Source organism: Neopsephotus bourkii, unplaced genomic scaffold (genome assembly GCF_033783945.1).
Source record: "Neopsephotus bourkii isolate Nb327-2 ecotype Australia unplaced genomic scaffold, CSIRO-AGI_Nbou_v1 NB_330, whole genome shotgun sequence".
NCBI lineage: Eukaryota > Metazoa > Chordata > Aves > Psittaciformes > Psittacidae > Neopsephotus > Neopsephotus bourkii.
In genome coordinates this window covers 2262265-2284078 of record NW_026900838.1, presented here as the reverse complement: position 1 = coordinate 2284078, position 21814 = coordinate 2262265, and the positions used below count along the sequence as shown (strand labels likewise).

At 37.3% G+C, this 21814-nt stretch overlaps 1 protein-coding gene across 11 annotated transcripts in view; it reads right to left on the bottom strand.

Moving 5' to 3' along the window:
* The window catches only part of DST (dystonin), a 293848-nt gene that overhangs the window by 7787 nt on the left and 264247 nt on the right, over positions 1 to 21814 (bottom strand). For 10 of the 11 annotated variants that reach the window (XM_061347863.1, XM_061347864.1, XM_061347867.1 and 7 more), the window contains 14 exons: positions 20468 to 20587; positions 16240 to 16409; positions 15748 to 15907; positions 14259 to 14453; positions 12946 to 13074; positions 9461 to 9604; positions 8456 to 8644; positions 7553 to 7682; positions 6604 to 6767; positions 6079 to 6241; positions 4528 to 4682; positions 4288 to 4362; positions 3408 to 3425; positions 992 to 1109 (listed from right to left, as the gene is read on the bottom strand). In XM_061347863.1, the coding sequence (XP_061203847.1) occupies positions 992 to 1109; positions 3408 to 3425; positions 4288 to 4362; positions 4528 to 4682; positions 6079 to 6241; positions 6604 to 6767; positions 7553 to 7682; positions 8456 to 8644; positions 9461 to 9604; positions 12946 to 13074; positions 14259 to 14453; positions 15748 to 15907; positions 16240 to 16409; positions 20468 to 20587 (1930 nt within the window). The remainder of the gene's footprint in view (positions 1 to 991; positions 1110 to 3407; positions 3426 to 4287; positions 4363 to 4527; positions 4683 to 6078; positions 6242 to 6603; positions 6768 to 7552; positions 7683 to 8455; positions 8645 to 9460; positions 9605 to 12945; positions 13075 to 14258; positions 14454 to 15747; positions 15908 to 16239; positions 16410 to 20467; positions 20588 to 21814) is intronic. The other variant, XM_061347871.1, reaches the window with a different exon arrangement.

The following is a 21814-nucleotide window of genomic DNA, read 5'->3' as shown; positions in this document are numbered from 1 at the left end:
ACTGTCATTCCTTAAGAGGTTTTCTGGTCACTTCTTTTTTGATTTAATGAGAGATTGTGGTAGCTTCTTTTTTGATTTAATGAGAGATTGCAGTAGCTTCTTTTTGGATGTAACATCCTTGGACTTAGTATGACAATTGCTACAAATACAAGCTCTCCACCCTCTCAAGGTTTCTATCATACTGTTTGGAAACCTTGGTCCCAAATCAGAAGCTCTGTGGGATAGCTTCACAAATGGCTTCTTTCATATCTCAAACTGCTTCTCCAAGAACAGTGTCAGACAGAGTCTACTTTCCCACTAGAGAAGTAGGCTTTCTGACAAACTAAGATGTCATTACATTGCTGTGTACTGATAAAACAACGCACTGGATACAATGCCCTGGAGGGCATGGTGACAGAGTGCTCCCTGCTTCTGCAGAGCCCAAAGTCCTCCTGACCAGAGAATTATCCACTTGCTATATAGAAGGCTCAGGGCTCTGCAAAGTGGTTCTGGGGAAGATGCCAACGAAAAGACAGGGCCACAAAGGCAGAGCCTGAAAGCCTGGGTGCAACCACTGGCCAGAGAAGATTTTATTGTTGTTGATGTTACTCTTTGAATCAATTGCCTTATTTTGAATTACTGCCTTAAAATTTCTCTCTTGTGGAGGAGGTTTTATTGGACATTTCTCTGTGCTATTTCTGCCAAAGTCATACAAGCAGCTTATGTGCCATAAACTCTGTCTGGGTCAAGATCAGTTCTTACTTACAATACTCTAATGCTGGAGGAACTGAACAAGACGCCACAATTGTTTTAGACATACATCAGTGTAACTGAACAGGATCTCAATCATGAGATTTAAAGTTTACAAAAAACAGATCATTATGTGACATTTGGTGAGATGATGTTTACAGAACTGCCATTTTATACAATTCAATCTTCACCTCAAGACAATGAATGGTGATTGCATCCAAATAATTGCCTGCAGGTCCATTTTAACAGTTGTGTTACATACCCCTGCAAGGATCGTTTTTCACTAAGAATTCATCGAGTGCCATCCAGCCACCTCCGACACGAACCATGACTGTACTTCTTAGGATACGAACAAGGCGCAATTGTTGAGAGTCTCCAAACTGCAATAAAAATCAAACAATAATCTGAGGTTCTCAGTCATTCAGATGTAGTTCAGCACTGACAGGTTAAGATTTAAACACTTTAAAAAGTTTATTTTGATACTTAATGATTAGTAAATGCTAAATATCAGATTTATTTATGCAGATTATTAAAGCTGTTAAGATTTCAAATCAGGTGCTGCTGCATTAATACAAAGAAGATGGCAGGATGGTAAGAAAGAGTCTCAGGTTTAATTTTATGTTTGATTCTCAAATGTCGGAGCTCATAAAGGAAGTGAAATTAGTAATACATTATTTAATTGGTTATGATTGGTGTTTGTGTAAATTAATGAAGACTTATTTTCATTATCTCACTGTTAAGATCTTAAGCAAACTCTCTTCTTCAACAGTCTAGAATTTAATGTCAGCTCAAAGGAAGGCAGCTTGTAGGCTGGAAATTCAATGCATTACAAGTGTTGCACAGTTCTATCAATTGATTCACTTAACAGGAATATGTCACCTATAGTGAGGTGCATGGAGAGAAGGGAACATCAAAGAAGCAATGAATGATCGATAGCTATCACTACTGTCCTTTGCTATTATTATTATCCTTTGTTATAAACTTTTTGTCACTCTTCTGTCTACACATCAAGGCTCTTCACAGTTCAGAGATCCACAAAAACGCGTTTCATACTGCCTCTAGTACTAGCACATTCTTCTTCAGGGCTGATGGCCAGGCCTAACATATGTTTTGCTCTTGAAACCTGTATAACAAAACCTATGCAGTATCTGTGTCCAAATCCAGAACAAATAAAACTTGACCAAAATGATGACCCCATAATCTCATGAAAACTAACCAGAAGAATTCAGTACTTTTTAGCCAACGCCACTAACACATTCATTTTTGTATCAGATCATTGGGCCAACTGCAGTGCGCTCTCACACCACCATACAGAGCACTTACTGAAACCAAAAGAAGTCAAATACAACTCCTTGGGATAATCTTTGATCTCTGGAGAAGGCTGGCCATAGTTCAACTGTACCTACTTGCTCCCATGAGGGGACTGAAATGCTTTAAATGCAAACCACACAAACATGCTCCCTGCTTGTAAAATAGCTTTAGTTGTTTGGTACTACTTAAGCCAAGAAGAGAAAGTAAGTTTAAAAGAGTATTACTTTTAGGAACCAAACAAAAGCAAAGTTGACACTTAATAATGAATTCTGTGTTATAAGAACATTCACATGAGCATTATTCGTAAGGGCTTTTTAATAATGCATTCGATATGTGCTGAAGAAAGAACCATTCTATATATGTAGATCAAAGTCTAAAAAAAAAAATCATATCTAAGCTGATGTTTATTTTCATTGCCTTGTTTCTAGAGCATTTTTTCTAGAGGTTCTAAAGATACTTTTTTTCTGGCCTGTATTTTTCCCCATCCTAGCTTAATTCTGCAGTTAGATCCCATCAGACAACTATATAGAGGATCAGATACAGTGGGGCTGCTGGAAAGTAACACAGGTATCTATCAAAAGCGTTTTTCCTAATGGTAACTCAGTCCATTTCCTTCTTAAAATAGCCCGGATACCAACTTTTCTTGAATGATAAAAATTATTGTTTCAAATAATCAGAGGTAAAAATATAAATGAAGTCCAGTTTAATCTACAAAAACGCATGTTCTTCACAACAGCCATAAAACTTTACTCTCACTAGAGAAGCCCCAGCTAACTTGCTATAGGTTCTTTTTGCCCATTTCAAAAATACGTATTTAATGATTCGCCGTGTTAGGGCATAAAATGCCAACAATCAGCTAGGTTCCTGATCAATCTGCTTAATTTGCATGCTGATGAAAACAAAAGGATCTTTTGCCTAATGGGCAATAAATAAGTGATATGACACTGGGATCTGCTTACTGTTATTAGCCTTTAAAAAATACAACAGAATTTTGAAGCATTCCACTATAAACCTGAAAACTGATAAAATAATACTAATTCTAAAATTGCAGTTTAATGCAATTGCTCAAGATCTTTTACTATTTGAGTTGCTGCTGACCATTATCTGGTTCCTTTAAAAGTAATCTCCTTAATGAGGAAAATGGCCAAAGAAAGCGTATGAGGGATTAAAGAGAAGGGATCCTGAGACAAGGAATGCTCCATAGCATATAAAGAAATACCACAGCTGACCAGCAATGAATTAGCTGAAGATGAAAGGATGGCAAGACAACTGATCACTGCAAGCGTAAACCACTATGCGTTAGGAAAAATAAAAAAAAAACGAAAAAAAAAAAAAGAAACTTCATAACACATTCCACTGGTTTATACCTGATTTCCCAGGAAGAACTGATAAGAAATGAAAAATGGAAGAAAGACACGATTAGTTTACAGGAAATTCTCTATGTGATTCTAGAACACATGCAAACTAACACATTAGACATTCTAAATAAAGAATCTACTTCAGAGATGAGCAGGTAGCTAGCCATCCAGAGACTGAATACTAGAACATTTTCAAGGCCTTTGTTGCCTTCCCATTGCTGTTTCTGTGGTCTTTTAAATTAATCTACAAGCATTTAGTAATCTCTCTTAGCCAAATATTGAATATTTCATCTGAAATTGTTCTGGTTATTGAATCTAGGGTTGGCAGATCTTCTTCTACAATGTGATATTTATTTTCCCAGAGTCTAAATTTTTTTTCTGCAGATTTCTAATGCATTTCTTACATTTCAGAAGGAACAGTGTGCTCCAATAAAACAAGGGAGGATAAAAGTGATTAAATGTGCTTTGGTAAAAGATCTTTGAAGTATAACACAGTACCACAGGAAAATATCAGTCACTGTTTTTACAGAAATAATAGAAAATTAGCTATGGCTTAAACACTTTGGGTATCCAGGCAAAAAGATTGGCTTTTAAGGAGCTGTTGTATGTATGCATGCAAGTGTGTGTGTGGCTAGCTTTAAAAAAATTCCTGTACACTGAAAACAAGCTTCAGTAATTTCAGCGAAAATAAATATAAGCAGCGTTTTCCCATATTTTTCACCTACATTCTCTAACAAAAAAAAAAACCCATAAAATTTAGAAAAGCTTAAAGAAAGAAATCTGTCATTATCATACAAAAATCCTGTAAATTAATATATTTGTTGCATAAAACATATCTTATGAAGAATCTTTAAGCTTAAAGAACTAAGAAGGTCCTTAGAAGACTTACCCTGTACTTGTTATCCCCAATCTGCTCCACTTGAAACCGTTTTGCACATTTACATTTAGCTACCTGTCTCGTAACCTGAAAAAAAACACAACTGGAGAATTACTTTACTGCAAATATCACATTTCTAAAGATCTGTGTAGATGGTAAACTTCAAATTATATAGGAGTGAAAATAAAATTAATTATTAGAAAACACAACCCCCATAGAACAGAGTATGATCTAAGAAAGCAGAGAATATACCTCATCTTCAATTTTGTCAGCATCTGTGAGAGGTTTGTATGCATCCTTGTTTGGATGAAGAGCTGCTACAAATTCATAATAGTCAATATATCCATCACCATCTCTATCAAAAATATCTGCAACAGCACTCATTTCAAGTCGGCTTGTTGGGAATTCTGTAAGGGAAAGATAAAAGCTACAATGAAAGGCTTTAGCACACATATTATAAGGCTTTTACACACTAGGTGACAAATAATGCTTATAAAAAACCAAGGACATTCAAAAGAGTGAAGCAATCCTTCTGGAAAAAAATTGTATTAAGTGTGTTATCTAGATATTGGATTAAAGTAAGCATCACAGAATGGCTTGAAGAGAGACACAGCGAGGGCTCATATTAAACTGTAAGACATATATATACCTTTTTTCTTTAACATTTTGACCTGCGAAGTGCATAAAATATCACAAATTAACCAGACAAATTATTAGCAAGGAAAGGTCAAGTGAGACTTTCACTGTAAATTTGGAATGCAAGGTATTCCCACTGCAGAAACATGCATGGTGTTTTGTGAAATCCTTCTTTAGATGGAGTTCACAGCAGCAGAATGTTAACCCACACAGAGATTCTCTACAAAATGGTTAAAGAAAATTTCAACATGGTGAACAGGGATTATACCTGAGTATTCAGCAGTTATAAGTTGATACTAAGTGAGTTAAATTAGTAACTTGGTGGTATCAGGGTTTTTTTACCAAATTCTGTCAATTCATGCAAAACAGCAACGTCCATGTACAGTGACAATATTATTGTATTTCTTAAAGCAGGGGGGAAATAAACACACTACAATATTCTCAAACAGAATAACATGAGATGCTAAAGCAGCCTAATTCTGAATCTTCACTCCTCAAAGCAGAAGTCTCCATGATCTGAAGATAAAGGACTATTTTAAGTAGTAGGCTCTTATCTGTCAGTTGCTAAAGGGTAATACGATCACACAAAGACATGATGTGGAAGGACTACATTAAACCAACTGTGCATACCTAAGGAATACCAATCCATCAAAAAAACTAGGAGAAGTCCCTTCCCAGCTTGATTGCTTGATATTTTGATCCTCATTATGCAGGCATATGAATACAGTCATGGTACATGGAAACACTAGTTTCAGAAATTACATGATTTCCTTCTATTATCAAAACTACTCCATGTAAGTTCTTTAATCAAAATCATATAAACATACAAGCTGACTTTGAAAATTATAGGCCTTATATAAGGTACATTTTACTATTTTGATTAGTCAATGAAAAGTAATTGCTGAAGGGGCTGGTATACTGTGACAGTCTGAGCCCAGCAAACTATTATTAGCCAATAATATAAATACGACATTTGTAATCTGATTCGGAATGTAAAAGAACGAGAAAGAGGTTCTAGAATCTAGAAATATTTAAAACAACCATAATTAATAACTTCAAAAGGGTAATCTGTGACTGTCTAACACAAGAAACTGCACAGGGTACACTATACACAGTAAGACTTCATGAGAGGTTTGTTCCAAGTTCAACATTAATTTTAAAACTTACTTGAAGAAAGAATTCCATCGATAAATTCTTGCCTTGTTATCTTTCCATCCTGATCTTTATCAATCCTTCTAAAGAAGTCCATCACACGAGACTTCTTATGGTTCATCCACCGCATGTATTTTTTCCTCCAAATATCAAAATCAAAGTTGGCAAATTCTCTCAACTTAATAAAAAGAGAAAGAACTTCTTTCAGCTTAAATTAATCAGTCTAGAAAAAAAATCAGTAAGGCAAATACCAATTGCACTCTTTTGAATAACTGGTTCTTCAGGGGCCTATATAAACATTGTAAACATCTTAACTTCTCACATGTAAAATGAGAATGACAGCTTTTAAAGCATGTTAAATCATGTGTATCAGTGTTTTCAGTTAACTGCATTGTACAGTATAAAACAACAAATATGGAGGTAGTTTACAGTATTCACAGTATTGATAATCTAATTAGGGTAATGATTTTGTTTACACTAAATGAGGGTAAACAAAAATAGTAAAAAAATTATGCATATTCTGTACAGTTGTTTTCTGACCTCTTCAAGTCTGTCCAAGGCATCATTAAGTTTTCTTCTTCTTTCCAAGGCCAGAAGCCAGACTTGCTGCCATTTGCTGACTAGAAGGTTTACCCGTGGATTCTTGGTTTCGATTTGTGCCTGGGCTGCTGACGGATATATGCCTGGTGTTGGGGAACGCTTTCCTATTAAAACATGACAAAATGTGTATTTTCATACAGTTCAAACAAAACAAACATTCACATAAAAGGTACTTGACTTTCCTAAAACTACTCCTTCCTGTCCCAAATCCTGTGTCCATATCCTGATGATTCCATCTAATGGGACTTTTTTTTTAACCATTGCTGGGGAAGGACCACATCGTGGTTAAAGTACCTTTTGTCTAGCCAGAAGCAGCTAGTAGTGGCTGCACTAGTGAAGCTGAAGGTTAAACTAAATATCTGCAAACCTCTCAGAGAGCTGCAAAGTAAATAACCTGATTTTAGAAGTAGGTTCAATGTATGAGTCAGTATAAAACGTAATGGATAAGCATATGTAAAAACACAAAAAGCAATTTCCTCACTTGATTCACTTTCCATTCAACCTCACTGAACACACTTTCTAATTGAATACATAAAATTTCCATAGACAGTAAGAGCAAAAATTTTGTCTCTGCATCTTTATGTAAAAGAGCTGTTTGCAGTTTCAGATAATGGTATATTTGCAAAGACTTAGCAAGTGCACACTCTTGGAAGCTTAACACCACATGAAAGCTGCATGCATTAAAAATAGGTACTCAAGAGGTATAGCACAAAATTTAAAAATACAAGTCTGCTATGAGAAATTTCCTCACAATTAAAAATGAGAATTAGAAAAAATCAGTCAGGAGAATTTCACCCTGTTTCACTAAAAGCTAATGAAACCTATCAGATCATTAGTAATCTGCTATCTTTATAGATAGAGCTATGTCCCAGAATATTTCATTACTTACTTCCTGCTCTCCCCTTATCAAGGACAGGAATATGAGATTGTACTGGAGTGGGTTCAAGTGCCTTTCTTTTGTAGGTCTTTGTAACTTTATCCACGTCAGGTTGTTTTCTGGTCATTTCTTCCATGAATGTCTGCAATAGATAGAGGTGGTTTTAATTAATAATATACAAAAGTGACCACAGAAATGAAAAACACATACAATAGCAAAACATCAAAGTTACAAGAATGGCACAGAAAGTCTCTTAAAATGTCAGCTTCACAAAAAATACAGATAGTCTTTGTAGGCAAGAAAAATTGGCAGTATAAGCTTTTAAGACCACTATAGGCTGGCCTTTAAAGGAAGGCTAAATCTGAAAAAACTCTGTCATACTTCTTTATTAACTGTGTATGGTGAGGTGATATATAAAGGAATTCTAAGTCTGAATACTCAGGTGTTCCCTGCTGTCCAGACTGCAGTTCATAGAAGTGAGATAGCTCTGAAGTGTAAGCTGGGGTAAGTCTATGAGTATTCACTGCACCAGCATCTCCCTCTGGCACTTCCTAAACCTGTTTTGGAAATCCAACCATTCAAGCCCCATTGCAACATCAGTTCTTAAGGCAGCAGCATTATCATATATTTCATGTGGGGTTTTTTTATGACTACTCTTGTTTCTATGGAGAGTTGTAGGTTTGCTTTTAGAATAATATGGCACTGAATTTTTGTTTGGTTGGGTTTTTACTTCTGTTGAATAAACTACAATCACGTCATGCACATACAAACCACACAACTGAGTATCTGAAAAGGGATTTGATTACTAGGGGAGAAAACAGCTAAGGAGAGATTCAAACTTAATCAGGAAGCCTAGCTGAAATGTGAGCAGTATTTGTGGAATGTGTAAGACAAGTGTCATTTACCATGCCTTACCTGATGTTCAGCTATAAGTGCTTTAACTTCCTCGATCTCCTGGGGGATAACCTCTTTATCTTTTTCGGTAAGGGTAGTCTCTGCCCACTGCAACCAGGACAGCAAGGCTTCCAGCAATTCCTGGTTAGCAATAAGCCCAGCCAGAGCTCCTGCCAGTCTCTGTTGATGTTGTTTTGCCCATGCTAAGACCTTGATAAAAGAACCCATGTATGAGTATGTGCACATCTGAAATTTTTCCAAATGCATTCAAAATTGCTTTGTTAACTGCAAATCCAGAGCTTCCTCCCAGGCCTACTGATTATCGAAGGTGCTAGATGTAGTGGCTCATCTAGGCAACAAGAATTCCCAGTTCAATCATTTCTTCCCTCAGATATTCAGGATTAGGTGCTGTTAAATGCAATAAATAGCATGTTCAGGCAACATATTGAGAAAGTTATTAAACAATATGTATAAGTTAGAGAATCATACAGGATTTGCTGATCCTCCTCGGCACTCCTGAAGCCATACCTTGCTTACAACAGTATTTTGGTTTTCTTTAAACATTAATATACACAGAAAATACCACCTTAGCAGCTGAGAGTATGGTACACCTCCTGAGACCTACTTGTAGCCACTCATATAATTTGGAAATCATCTAGATTAGATTGGACTGAAATCCTCTCTAATGCAATTAGAAAATGCTTCAGATTTGCCTGTATTATCTTTCCTTTGCAACTTCCAAGTTTCTTGCACCGAAACTATTGGCTTTTTTCACATGGGAAGTGTCAGGCAGTATTTTCTTTAATACATACAAAGAAGATTGACCATCTGCTTTAGTTCTTAAAGCCCTGTAAGTTTTGAAATAAAACCTAAGGAAGCATGGTATTCACATCCATCATTGTGGGTATTTTAAATGTTTAGTTCTCAACAGCTGGATCATTTTCTCCCAGTGCAACTACCATGTTAGTTGTCATCTATGTTCCAAAAACGGGCTGTTGCAATAAAGATTGCTTGATATATACTGACCTCTTCAAACCTGGCTCTGATGATTGTTATCCAGTGCTTAATGGTGGTGATGGAGTCTGGGTGGCAGATAGCTAGGATAGCTTCTCCCATACCTGTTGCTTTATTCAGTTCTGTCTTTTTCTCTTCCAGTTTCTTCATGAATTCCTAAACCAGAGGTAACAATTTCAATTAGATGTTGACAAAATTTGCAAATGAAAAGCTAAAAATGTTTAAAAAGCCTATTCCACATAAAGTATAAAAGAAGCTCTAAAATGTTTACTCCAGCTTGCCACTCCTTAGAAGTCCACCATACTGTAAGTACTGAAAAGACACATGCTGTTATTAAAAGCAGAAGGAAAAGCACAGCATTTTAGAAGTGCTGTAAATCAACTGTATGAATGTTAGAATAGTTATTGGCAGCATTTCAGATTACTTGCTTTGTCTGTCAGTTACCATAATTCTTCACAGTAAACTATCAAGATCCTAGCAGAGGCTGGAGATGACCAACTGTAATTACATGCTCAGACAAGAAAAGAGAGGACTTCAGGAACAGCTATACTAAACTAAACACAAGTAACTCAGCAGCTGAGGGGGAGAGACACAGCAAGAACAGAGGCTGCTAATTAACCAGCTGTTGTCAGGGCCTCTACTATGTGGGAAAAATCTTGTAAAAGCAAAAGGATGTTTACAGCTTTAGACGTCCAAGCTCATAGGCATTGATGTTCTTAGGGAGTCCAGCAGAGGAAAGGGTGATAGAACCAGAAATGGATGTGGAGGGGTAGGAAACAGCAAAAAAAAATGAAGGATTTTTCTCATCCTTTCTGTAGCTTGCATTTCCTGTTCGGTTTCTTTTAATTTATTTAATTATACTACTATAATGACTTTACTAGTCTGCCCATTTTGTTCTGCCTAAATGTTGTTTAAGCGCTTAGTGGAATTTTGTGTTATATTTTAACAACAATAATTGGGCTACAAAATGGGACCATGTCTCTGAAAAATTAATTATTCTTCTCTCCATCCACGAAGGACTATTTTGGATTCCACAAATTAAAGATCAGCCAAGTTAGAGCCTAGAAAATTCACAGTCACCTAAGCATTGTAAAACCAGATTCTACAACTCATAATGACACTATCCTGGGCCTTTACAAAGTAAATATGAAGTTATTATGAAAGAAAAGTGTAAAAGAAATAACCTCTTCTACCTTGTTCTAAAAGCCTGGAATAGATAGGCTGTATATTTAAAGAGATTTGTTACTGACTTAAGCTTAAATTAATGTCAGAGTTTAAGACCCAATCATAATAGCAGTCTCTCTCTCAAAAACACAGGAGTTCTTAACAGTATTTCAGTTCAAAATGGTTTTGAAAAGTCAAGATGGGTTTTAGTGAGATTTTCAAAATGAGTTGGGGCAAGGAAAGAAAAGAAGCAATGACACCATTGTTTTCCTTGAACAACTGTACTATAATAACTCAGACTGTAAATCTATGACACACTCCATACAGTCTATTAAGATTTCCTTCAGTAAAGGATATTAACTGTACTGCACTCTGGCAGTCCAGTGATACAGATGTATTTATGAGAGAGGTGATGTGATGCTTCTCATTAACTATTGTAGTGCATTAACTCACTACACCTCTCAGTCCATAGAGAATTTGGCAAGTGACAGAACCTTTTCTGCCTGAGATAGAATTCATTAAATCATGTGCAGTATTCGAGAAAAGAAAATCATTAATAGGCATAAAGATGGACTATTTGGATAAAATACCATCCCACAGAAACCTTTTAAAATGTAGCTGGATAGAAATGCGTTAAAATTATTTTACAAGAATCACAGTGATAAAAGGAAAATACATTTCATATTTACTTAAATAATGTCAGTCATACCTTTTTGATATTAGTACTGCAGCATTATAATACAGACATTACATTTAAAGCTCATATATTACATTTTCCTTTATTTTCATTCTATTTTTTTTTCTTATTTCTTGAAAGCTGATAGTATAAACTTAAGAGGAGTGATCACTTACTCAAGGGAGATTTTGTTGTATGTGCTTATTGAGTGGTAAAGCAGCAGTGCCACAATCTTTCTTAGCTTGAAAATTTCCAAACCTCTATTATTTGGCCTTTAAGAAGAAAATGTGGTTGGGAAAACATCGAAAGTCTCCGAAGAAACTTTGAGTACAGTATGGCCACGTCTAACACTGAGTTTGGTTGTGTTGTGCTAGCAATTACTCTCCCCACCTGGACAGGGTTTCTCAGAGATAAACTTTGCTCTAGTCTGAAGTTCTAAGTTATGCTTTAGCTTTGGCAGCACAATTCTGAGCTTTTGTGCAGAAATATTTTGTTAGCCAACCTACATGGCAGAAAGATAATTTAAATTGTTTTTTCTAATTTTTTTCAGTGGACCTAAGATTTAATTCAGACAATTCTTTCTTCTGTATTCAGAAGACCAAAAAAATAAATAAAAGGGAATTAATGAAGCACATGTGGAGGAAAGGCAGCTGAAAGACAAATTTAACTGCATCGGAGAGAGCAGGTTGCTACTGCCAACATTAGTCAGCAGACACTGATGCATACGTACATTTGCCCGCTAAAGAACAGCACCCAGTTTCCAGGGCCCTAAATTAAATCTGAAAACTTCTTCAAAACATTGCAGTCTGCAGTCCTTAATTATGAACCATTATAGTTGTACCTTGCACACACTCCTCTGCATAATAATATTCCCAAACTCAATTTAAACAGGATGCTTTTCCACTCTCCATAACTTTTGTTATAACTTTCTTCAGAGCAATGATGAAAAAATCCATTCTTCTTACAACTTATTCTGTAATATTGCAGGCACTACATCCTTGGTACTATTACTACTGTACTTACAAAAAGAGTTTTGTAGGGGCTCAAAAATGTGTATGTTTGTATCCTCCTGTTTGAAGAGTAAATGACCTCCATGTTCCTTACTTAGCCATTTTTCATTACTGCAAAGCTAGTCTGATGTCCCATAACCTAGTATCTGCAGTACCTATGGCACTGCAGTATTTCAGTACCTAAGGCACATGAAGTATGATAGTGTGCTGTTTCACCATGACAGCACGTTAATGGATGGTAACATCATTCTGCTGACATTTACAAATGACCTTGAGAGAAAAGTGTATGCTGTTTTGCTCAGTGGTGCTAAGGTGACAGACATACTTTTGCTATGCTAGAAGACTGTGTTATAACTGTCATGCACAATATATTCCAGAGAGGTTTGTATACGTCTCTAAATGCTTACAGCAACTTCTAAAGGCCCATGATTTTCTTAGTAAGCCAAGATGACTCAAACAACAGCCGACCAGTACAGGCACCAAACTCTCAACTCCATTTTATTTCTAGGTTCTCTATAGAGACAGTTGCAAAAACGAATACTGGATGCTGTATAGGATTGTATAGGATAGCCTTTGCCTCCTTTCCTTTATTCTACCCTCTACAGACCTATTAAAATTAAGAGCACCCTCTTCATTTTCTTGCTTACCCTGTGCTGGTCTATCAGTGTACGCAAGGCCTCTTCATCATCTGGAAGGATCCCATGGAAACGAAGAGCCTGCTCTGCCTCTGCTAACCACTCCAAAAGGACATGGACAACAGAGTGGAATTCTTCTGCCTGTTAAAATGCAAGAAGTCATGGTTACTCAGAAGGGGATCTGACAGGCACGCTGAAGCTTATACAAGGAGACTAATCCCACATTTGGATTCATTAATCAAGCAGCAGTACTGGCACATTAACTTTCCATTAAAAAGTCAATGATATACAGTACTGCATTTTCATAACGGTAAAAATATCTCATGCTTCCCAAAAAATTATAGGAAGCCTAAAAGCCTGTTCATGCTTTTAGCCATCTGATTTATAGTATATTTGCAGCTCAGCTGAGAATGTCATGCCTTCACGCTGACAAATTGCACGGGAGGTGCTTTCATGGACCAGCTGGAGAGATGAGAACTGTATTTTTTCCATAGCCTAAATCACCAGTTAAGCAAAATAAATTGACATCCCGCTGGTGACTAACCCTTTTACGTCTGGGAAAAACAAGAGTTTCACCTTCAGGTGCAGCCATATTCAGACACAACTAGTGTTTGAGGTAGCTCAAGATTGTGCCTCCTGAGAGACTGGATAGCGGGGCAAACACTACCCTAGAAAAAGTAGGGCAGGAATTTTGTGCACAATGGATACATCACTATGGCAGGAGCCCAAACCGAGCATCAGCCCAAACTAACGTATCTTTGCAGAGCTGTACATCTATATTGTCTCAGGTTTGGAAATACAGACAGACCTATCCGTTTGGGATTGGTATCAGCAAGTACTGACTCACACAGTTCTAGCTCCTGAATGCACAACTCCTTTTTACTACAGTGTACTTCACTGTGCACTGTAATTGTGCCAATGTAAACAAGTTTTCAGCACACAAACTTACTTCTTTCCAATAAGGCACAAAGTGCGTAAATACGATTGCAATCTCCAGCTTCCTGTGAAGGGGGAATAGTTCTTAATCACCCTTCACGCTTGACTGTATCTTTGGTGACTTCCTTAGATGGTAAGGTTTTTGAAACATTTGCTTTGCATTTGTGGTACAGACTAATAGTAATAAATGCTAATAGGCATTACTTACGTGCTGTGGTAAGGGGATAGAGACAAGGTAAGCAATAGATGAGCAAGAAAATGCGTATTTTGAAATGAAATGAAACAGAATTACAGTAAGTGAAAATTAAATTAAATTTTTGGCAAGTAGAATGCAAGGTATTTTCACTACTTCTCATAAAGTATATGTAGCACCATTAGTAGTTCTTTACCTGCCGAAGAGCCTGTTCCAGTCGTGTTTGCTTGGATACTGACAGAGCACAAACTGTCTCCCATCTAGTGCTCAGCTCCTGCATTTGGACTTTGACCCAGGAAGAGTCATCACGACTGCCCTCTATCAGCTCCCTTGCAGAGCGCTTCAGAGCCTGGACACTGCTTGTTCTTTTCCCCAGCTCCTTCTGGAAAACCTAAGCATCACCAAATATATTTGAAATGTTTAACTCATTAAGGCATAATTATGTAAAGAATAAGAAAAAAACTACTGGTTATAAAAAGAAATTGAAATACAGATTTAGTTTAGTTAAGAGCAATTCCATCTAAGTGATGCAAACCACACAAGTCCATCTTACCAGATTCCGTATGAAGATATTTACACCCTATCCTAATAAAACTGGAATATGGTAGGGAAATGTCAGACAGATCATGAGAACCCATCCTGACACAATGCATGGGTAATCTAGCCTCCTTACCACGCTGTCTTTACCCTCTTCACCAAAACAACTGATCTGACACGCTGATTAATGCACAAGATAGCCATGTCAGGAAAACATCAGCTAAAACATTAATAATCAAGAATGTTTAAAATCAGAAAATCAGAAATAAATCCCCATTTGAGATTTGACTGTAAGGCTGCAGATCTCACCACATATTCATATATTTATGTGAGAGTATGCTCACATTCGCAGATTGAACAAGCTCCAGGTACATAAAGGAAGATCTTAAAAGTTATAACAATTGCGGTTACCATACTACTGACTATGACTTACTTGTGATATACAGTGGGATTTCAGAAGCAATTCCAGATATTCCAGGTTAGCTTTTACAAACAACCCATGTTTCAAAACACTTTTTTCATGAGGGACAAAACCTTCTCCCCACTAAACAGTGTTTGGATACTGGAAGTCACTGGTAGATGAACAGAGGGACCATCAGCTCATAATCCTCCCAGGCTCCAGAGCTCCAACTGTGTGTAGCCTTTGCAATACCAGTAACTTCAACAGCTGTTTCTTTGAAAATACTCAGCTGCAGAACTGGGATTCAGAAGCACAATTCTATACCTCCTACTTGCTCCCATCTCCAAAACTACTTGAGAATCAAAATACTGTGGCTTGCCAGTGTAGGCTTCCTGGGCCATAGTATAATTGTATATTCCCATGCATAACTCAAGCATTGCAACCGCTTTTCTCAATGAATATACAGCAGCCCCAGAGGTCTGTCACCTTGACGAGTGTACTGGACATTTGGTTAGCAGATGTACTAAAGAAAAAGCCCTGCCTCCCCAAAGATTTCCAGTAAAATAATTTTGCTAACTGGTGTCAATGTCACTAACAGTTAGTTGTCTTCTTCCACGTATGTTTTATAATATCTTCCATTGTTGATGACATGTTTGTGTTCCAAAACTGTTTCATGTTTCTAAAAATCACTGAATAGCTATGCTTATGCCCAATCTAGTTATTAAAAAAAGAATATTTTTGAAATTACCTTGTGATTGTCAATCAGGTTCATTACTAAATCAATGTCTCCATGTACTGGTTGATCTTCTGCTAGCTGAGGTTCAATTTTGTATAACCAGTCAATGAGAGCTTGCAGAGCATCAGTAAACTGTCCAGAAAATAACAGGGCTTCCTCCAGTTTATTTTGTCTGGGGAAAAAAGAAATAATTAAAATTAAAATGAACACACAGTAACCATTCACCTTAAGAAAAGATTTTCACCATAAAATAATGACAACTAAGAGCTTTAAAGCAGTGTTTCCTTTTTTAAACAGTGGGCCCACCCATCCTTCACCCCAGTACTCTTCTATACCATCAAGAAAGTATGCATTTCTAGTATTTTATCGCTTTGGCACTCCTAATTATCAAAGAAGCTAGCCACTCTGGTTTTATTTTACAGAACAAAAGCCAAAACAGGAGCCAAAAGAATTCTCTTAAGCCTTTTTCTTATCTGCTGAATAATTAAATTGGGTTTCAATTACCTTTCCACTGATTTTCCACAAATTGTATCCCACTTATCCCTTAGTTCACTCAGCATATCATCAAGTTTCAAGTTGTCATCAGCCAAGGTGCTTTTCTCTTTCAAGGAGCGTCCAGTCCTATTTGTCGTATCATACACAGAATGCTTGGCACCGAGAGATTTCTGGAATTCCTGTACATATGGAGGAAAAAGAACACACCCATATAGCATTAACTGCTTACAGGCCATAGTTAACTAATCAATCTTTGACATATTAATTGCAATGGAAATTGTAGATGTTGCTGCAAGAAAATTTTAAACTGACTGCAATATTTCTAGCCTGCTAGTCCCACAGCGCACCTGAAATTATATGGGGCTTGACACTAATAGACTCCCTGCCTTCTGTCCCTCTCTGGGAATGCAGCTCTACAGCCACTGGAACAATTTCTGGAAAATCCCTCCTCCAGTGACAGCAGTGACTCTCACCCTGCCATAACATTCCTAAATTTCAGCAAGGGGCTGCCTGTTAGTCAGAAGAATGTGAAAGAACTGCTACTTTAGAAGCCATGAACAAGTAGTCATCACACTATATTTCTATATACTAAGATGTCAAGCCAGTGTACAGCACCCCAATGCTTACAAAACTCATCATGGTCAAGCTGGGAAACCTCCAACCACAAGCATTCAACCCTCTTAAAACTGAAACATATTATAACTGGGAAGAACTGCATGCTAAACGTGTGCGGATCCAGGCACAAGAAGCAGCCAGGTGACATCCAGTAACAATTTGGGCTGCAAGTCATGATCAGAAGCAGGTTCCTGTGATCCAGGGACTTTGGAAGATGACAGTGACACAGCAGTTGCATCTGCCGACTCTAATGGCTACTTCTGCAAAAAGCTTCTGAAAGCTTTCCACAGGCACAGAGGAACACACAGAAACATAGCTCATCTGGTACTGCAGAGAAGTTCACTGACTGACAGAGTAAATAATTAAAGGATCACTGCCAAGAGACAAAACCAGCCCAACGCAGCAGCTTTTAAATGGCAGCAATACTTGAAGTATTTTATTTCACCCCTTTGTAAACTGCTAGCAGGAAATCTGTTTAAAAGAAAAGAAAAATCACAAATCTGCTTTAGGAAAGTCATATCTACGGAATCAAATACATATTCCTATTCTTTTGGGGTTTTTTTTCCCTTCCAGGAAAAGCCGAAAGAGATTTTGCTCAATGTTTGCTGAAGCAGATTTTCACCTAATTCAGAGCAACATTCAGTATCACCACATCCAGCAAGGAAACAGTTACCACTTATATCTCACAGTAATTCCTCAGGCATGTAAAGACTGCAAGGATGTCTCATCATCACTGCCAGCATGTGCACAGCTGCTCACCTCGGACTGGCAAGCTGTTCCCAGCTGGTCTGCACCAACCTGTGCAACAGCAATTCCCAACTCTTCCACCAACTTTCCCATGCATCCACAGAGCCATCTTCTCTTTTTAGATGTGAATGTGTGTCAGGGAAAGCATAGGTGGAATGCAGTTGTTTTAAGAAGGAAGCAGACACTGGGTTATGCCATGCGGACAGTGTAACCAGTTTACATAGGGGGATCCAAGGTTCCTTTTCTAAACTTACTTGGTATTTTGCACTGTACTGTCCTTACTTTAAGGTTATTCCAGGATCCTGAGGATCAGAATTCATCAGGGAAAAAAAAAAAAAGGCAACATTTGTTTTGTAGTTTAGTATTTCCTTACTGTCCTTTTATTTTCCTCATATAAAACAAGGAAACACACTTTAAGAAAGAATACAAACACCACTATCAAGCTAAAACTACAATAAAAATAAAAACAATTTTCAAAAAGAAAATAACCCTCTTTTTATAAAAGTTCCTTCAATACAAACAGTATGTCTGTACTCCTTTTATTTGATCGGGTTTGTTAACTGCTTAACACTACTTGTACAGTGTGACTTGGTGTGCATGAGGAAACACAATGAAATTGCTGTCAGAGAAGGATCATACAGAAAAAAACAGATGTAAAGGTGGACAAAGGGTTGTAGTCAATTCATTCTTTGAGAGACTACACACACTATACCACATCTACTTCCATTTTATTTCACAGAGATGTAACTGGGAGTAGATTTTGATTTAAGTTGCCCAGATCAGACAGGTGAGCTAATTACTGAGATTTTGTTCATCTATCTACCTTTCCTTTAAGGAAGATGAGAACATACAGATAAAATTATCCAGGTTCATATAAATGTACTGTAAGAAACATTGAGCATTAGCACAGGAATGGATTGGATGACCTAGTATGGGTTTTTCCATTCCTGATTTCTAAAAATGAGAAAAAAATTGCTGATAGACTATGAATAACCCCCAAAAGTCCCTGGCAACACACTAGATAAAAGTGCGAGAAAAAACATATTATCTTGGCTTTTCTCTTTCGCAGACTTTTTTTTTTGTTGTTTTGGCAGTAACAATTGGCAAAGAGTGAGTCCAAATTATTGCTTACAGCACACATTCAGTTCAGACAGCAAAACTGTTCACTAAATGGAGCAAGGAAACCTTCAAGGCTGTATAGAAAGACAAAGACAGACACAGAGGGTGTATGCAGGAGTAGAAGGAAAAGACTCAAAATACAAGGAAGGACATTGCAGTGTTTGGAGTTTTGACAGCTCATTAAAAAACAATTGATTCCTTGAGGGGGGGGACTGTTTGAAGTTTAAAGACACAAAGTTCACAGAATTCCCTCTCTCACACACGTTCATCTTTTTCCTCCAAACTGCCAGTTTCAATCCTAATGTCCCATCCCATTCCCTAATGAGATTCAAGCAACTCAAGTAGCTATTCTTTGCAGCATTTTATAGGAAAAGAAGCTGAAGAAAAGATATCACTGAGAGAAGCGATGAGTCTGCCAATCCATGTGAGGAAGCCTGAGTTCACAAAACATACTGCTGTAGGCATAAAGAACAAGTGGGATTATCACATTTAATGTTTCAGAAGGGGGAAGAAGAATACAGGTAAAGTCCTGAAAAGACCTCAAAGCAAAGTCACAGTGTGTTGACTGTACTCATGAGGAATTTGAGCTTAAAAGACAGGAGTGAAATGATTAAAAGACTAATACAGTCAGAGAACTCAAGAAAGACTATCCTAACAGCAAGGTTTTTTCCTCTATTCCCACTGCTGACTTCAAATTCTGGCAACAGCAGCAACCCCAGAACAAACTGAAATTGAAGCATTTGCATAACAGAATGTTAATGTAGGTTTGCTCTAGAAGCTTTAACAGCAAACATAGGTAAAACTATTTTTTGCTTGACCAACAGCCAACTTTAGCCATATTAAAGGAGAATGCTTTCCTGGTTCATAAATAATACTTAAATCATAATGCAAACTGAGTGATGATAAAAATATAAAGCAGTCTGATGCAGTAACCAATTGTTAATGAACATGGCAAAACTTGTTGAGGTAAACAATCATCAGAAGCTACACTGAGAAGAAAAAAATTAGATATGCGAACCATTGGGAATATTGTGCAGAATGAAAAAATATTAAATGGAGAACAGTAGAACTCACAAGAAAAGTAGAATACATGCCAAAATGCAGAAAAATTAATGATCTCTCAGTATTCTTTCTCTAATGAAACTGCTCCAAGATAAATCCTGAGACAGCCTGTCTCTGAGGATTCTACCACTTACCTACTTGATCCTCAGTAATATATTATTCTAGGCTCTTTTCAAAAGTAAAAATGAAGTAAAGACTTCTTATGCCTTTCCTTTTGCTCTGTGTCTGATGAAACTAAAGAGCAGTTACATTATCATTATTTGTTTGCACAGCCAAGTCAATCAGGGGGATTTTTACATTTTCATCTACAGTAGCTGGGTTTGTGGAAAGCTAGCCCTGGAATTTTGAATCCCAGGAAGAAAAACTACCTTTGCTACTAATGGTGTCACTGTACTCCCTAGGTGAAAAACAGTAAATTTCTGGTTTGAGGACTGAAAAAAAACCATGCAATAAAACCTCTTCAGAGATTCCAAAATTTCCATGGTCCTTTATTATTATTCCGCCACAGACCAAGTACTGTGAAAAGTTTTTTTTCACTCCCCACCTGTAACATACCAACACTTAATTTGATGCAAATAAGCACTCCATTGTAATGAGGCCACAAATCTACTTTGTTTGCTGACTGAACAATACAAGGCTGACAGGCTTACCTCCACCTCACTGGGCACTTTGCATGTCATCACTCACAACTCACCTTATGCTGTGCGAGTTGCATCTTTATTTTGTCAGGGTCATTTGCAATTTCAAGATCTGAGTCCAAAGACTTCTCTGACTCTTCCAGCCACTCCATAAGTTTGTGCCAGGCTTCATGGAACTGCAGGGAAGTGAGATTTTCATGGAATTTAAAATTCACTGGTTCATAAAATAGCCTGAAAACATTAAACCCCAATCAGTTCTCTACAGGCCAACCAAGTATTTAGTGGAATTTGGAAAGATTTGGTGTGCTTTTTCCCCCTGGTCTCTCAAACAGGACTAGCCCAACCACATGCCCACTGGACTTAGCCTCCCTTCTCCCGGGTGAATTAGCAACCTTTAAAGTACATGACCTACATACACAGTATGTATCTTTCAGAGACATAGTGGTAACTTCTGTTGATGCCTTGCTTATTTAGCTTCCTATAGTCTTAGTAATGAATTATAAATACAACAAGAATGGGACTTAGCTATTGCCTACATGGGACAACATATTGGCATGTCCCATAATAGTAATAAATCATTACGGAAAACTCCTGTCTGGATGAATGCCCAAGATTTTCCCTGGGACACTCATAAATGCTCTCGTTATATCAAATGCTATCTTGATGGGCAAAGACCATATTCTTGATCTTCCTTCCTGTCTAAAGAAAAAGAGTGCTTCAGGGAAGGAAACAGGGAAAGACTGAAGATTCAGCCAGCTTTCACAAAGTGGCATCCCTCTGGGATTCAATTTTTCTAAGCTGGCTGTTTCTCTCTGTCTCTTTTGAAGATTCTTCTTGCCTAGGATGCCTACAGATGAAAGCACAGAAACTAGCTCAGAAATCTCTCAAGGCTCCTGGACCCTGTTGTTTAAGGGCTGTGGCTCAGGCCTTGACACCTGTACCCTTCAGTACTCCTTCCCTGCTCTGCAGAGATAGGTGTCATCCTAAATTAGCAACTTATTGTATTCAGCTCTGTAAATGGATACAGAGATGAAATCCATCTCATTGCAGAACTGCTGTGTGTGTGCATCCACAAGAGAAACTGCTGGAACACAAATATCATTTGATTGGCTTATGGGCTAATTTATTGCTCAGAGTAGTTCTTACCCTGTGAGCTGAGTGGTAGTAGCAGTAAACATGGCTATGTGGTTTGGCCGTGAACATTACCAAATCTTGAATAGACATGTTCACTTCAACAAAAAGAAGCTAGAACTTCCTATTGACATTTAAACAAATTATACTCCTCTCACACATTCTGCATCTTATCATTTTTGTTCCTGTGAGGGGAACCTGAATCTAATAAAAAAACATGAATGCTCCCTGGTGAGGAAAACAGTATAAAAATGAAAAACAAAAAACCAAAC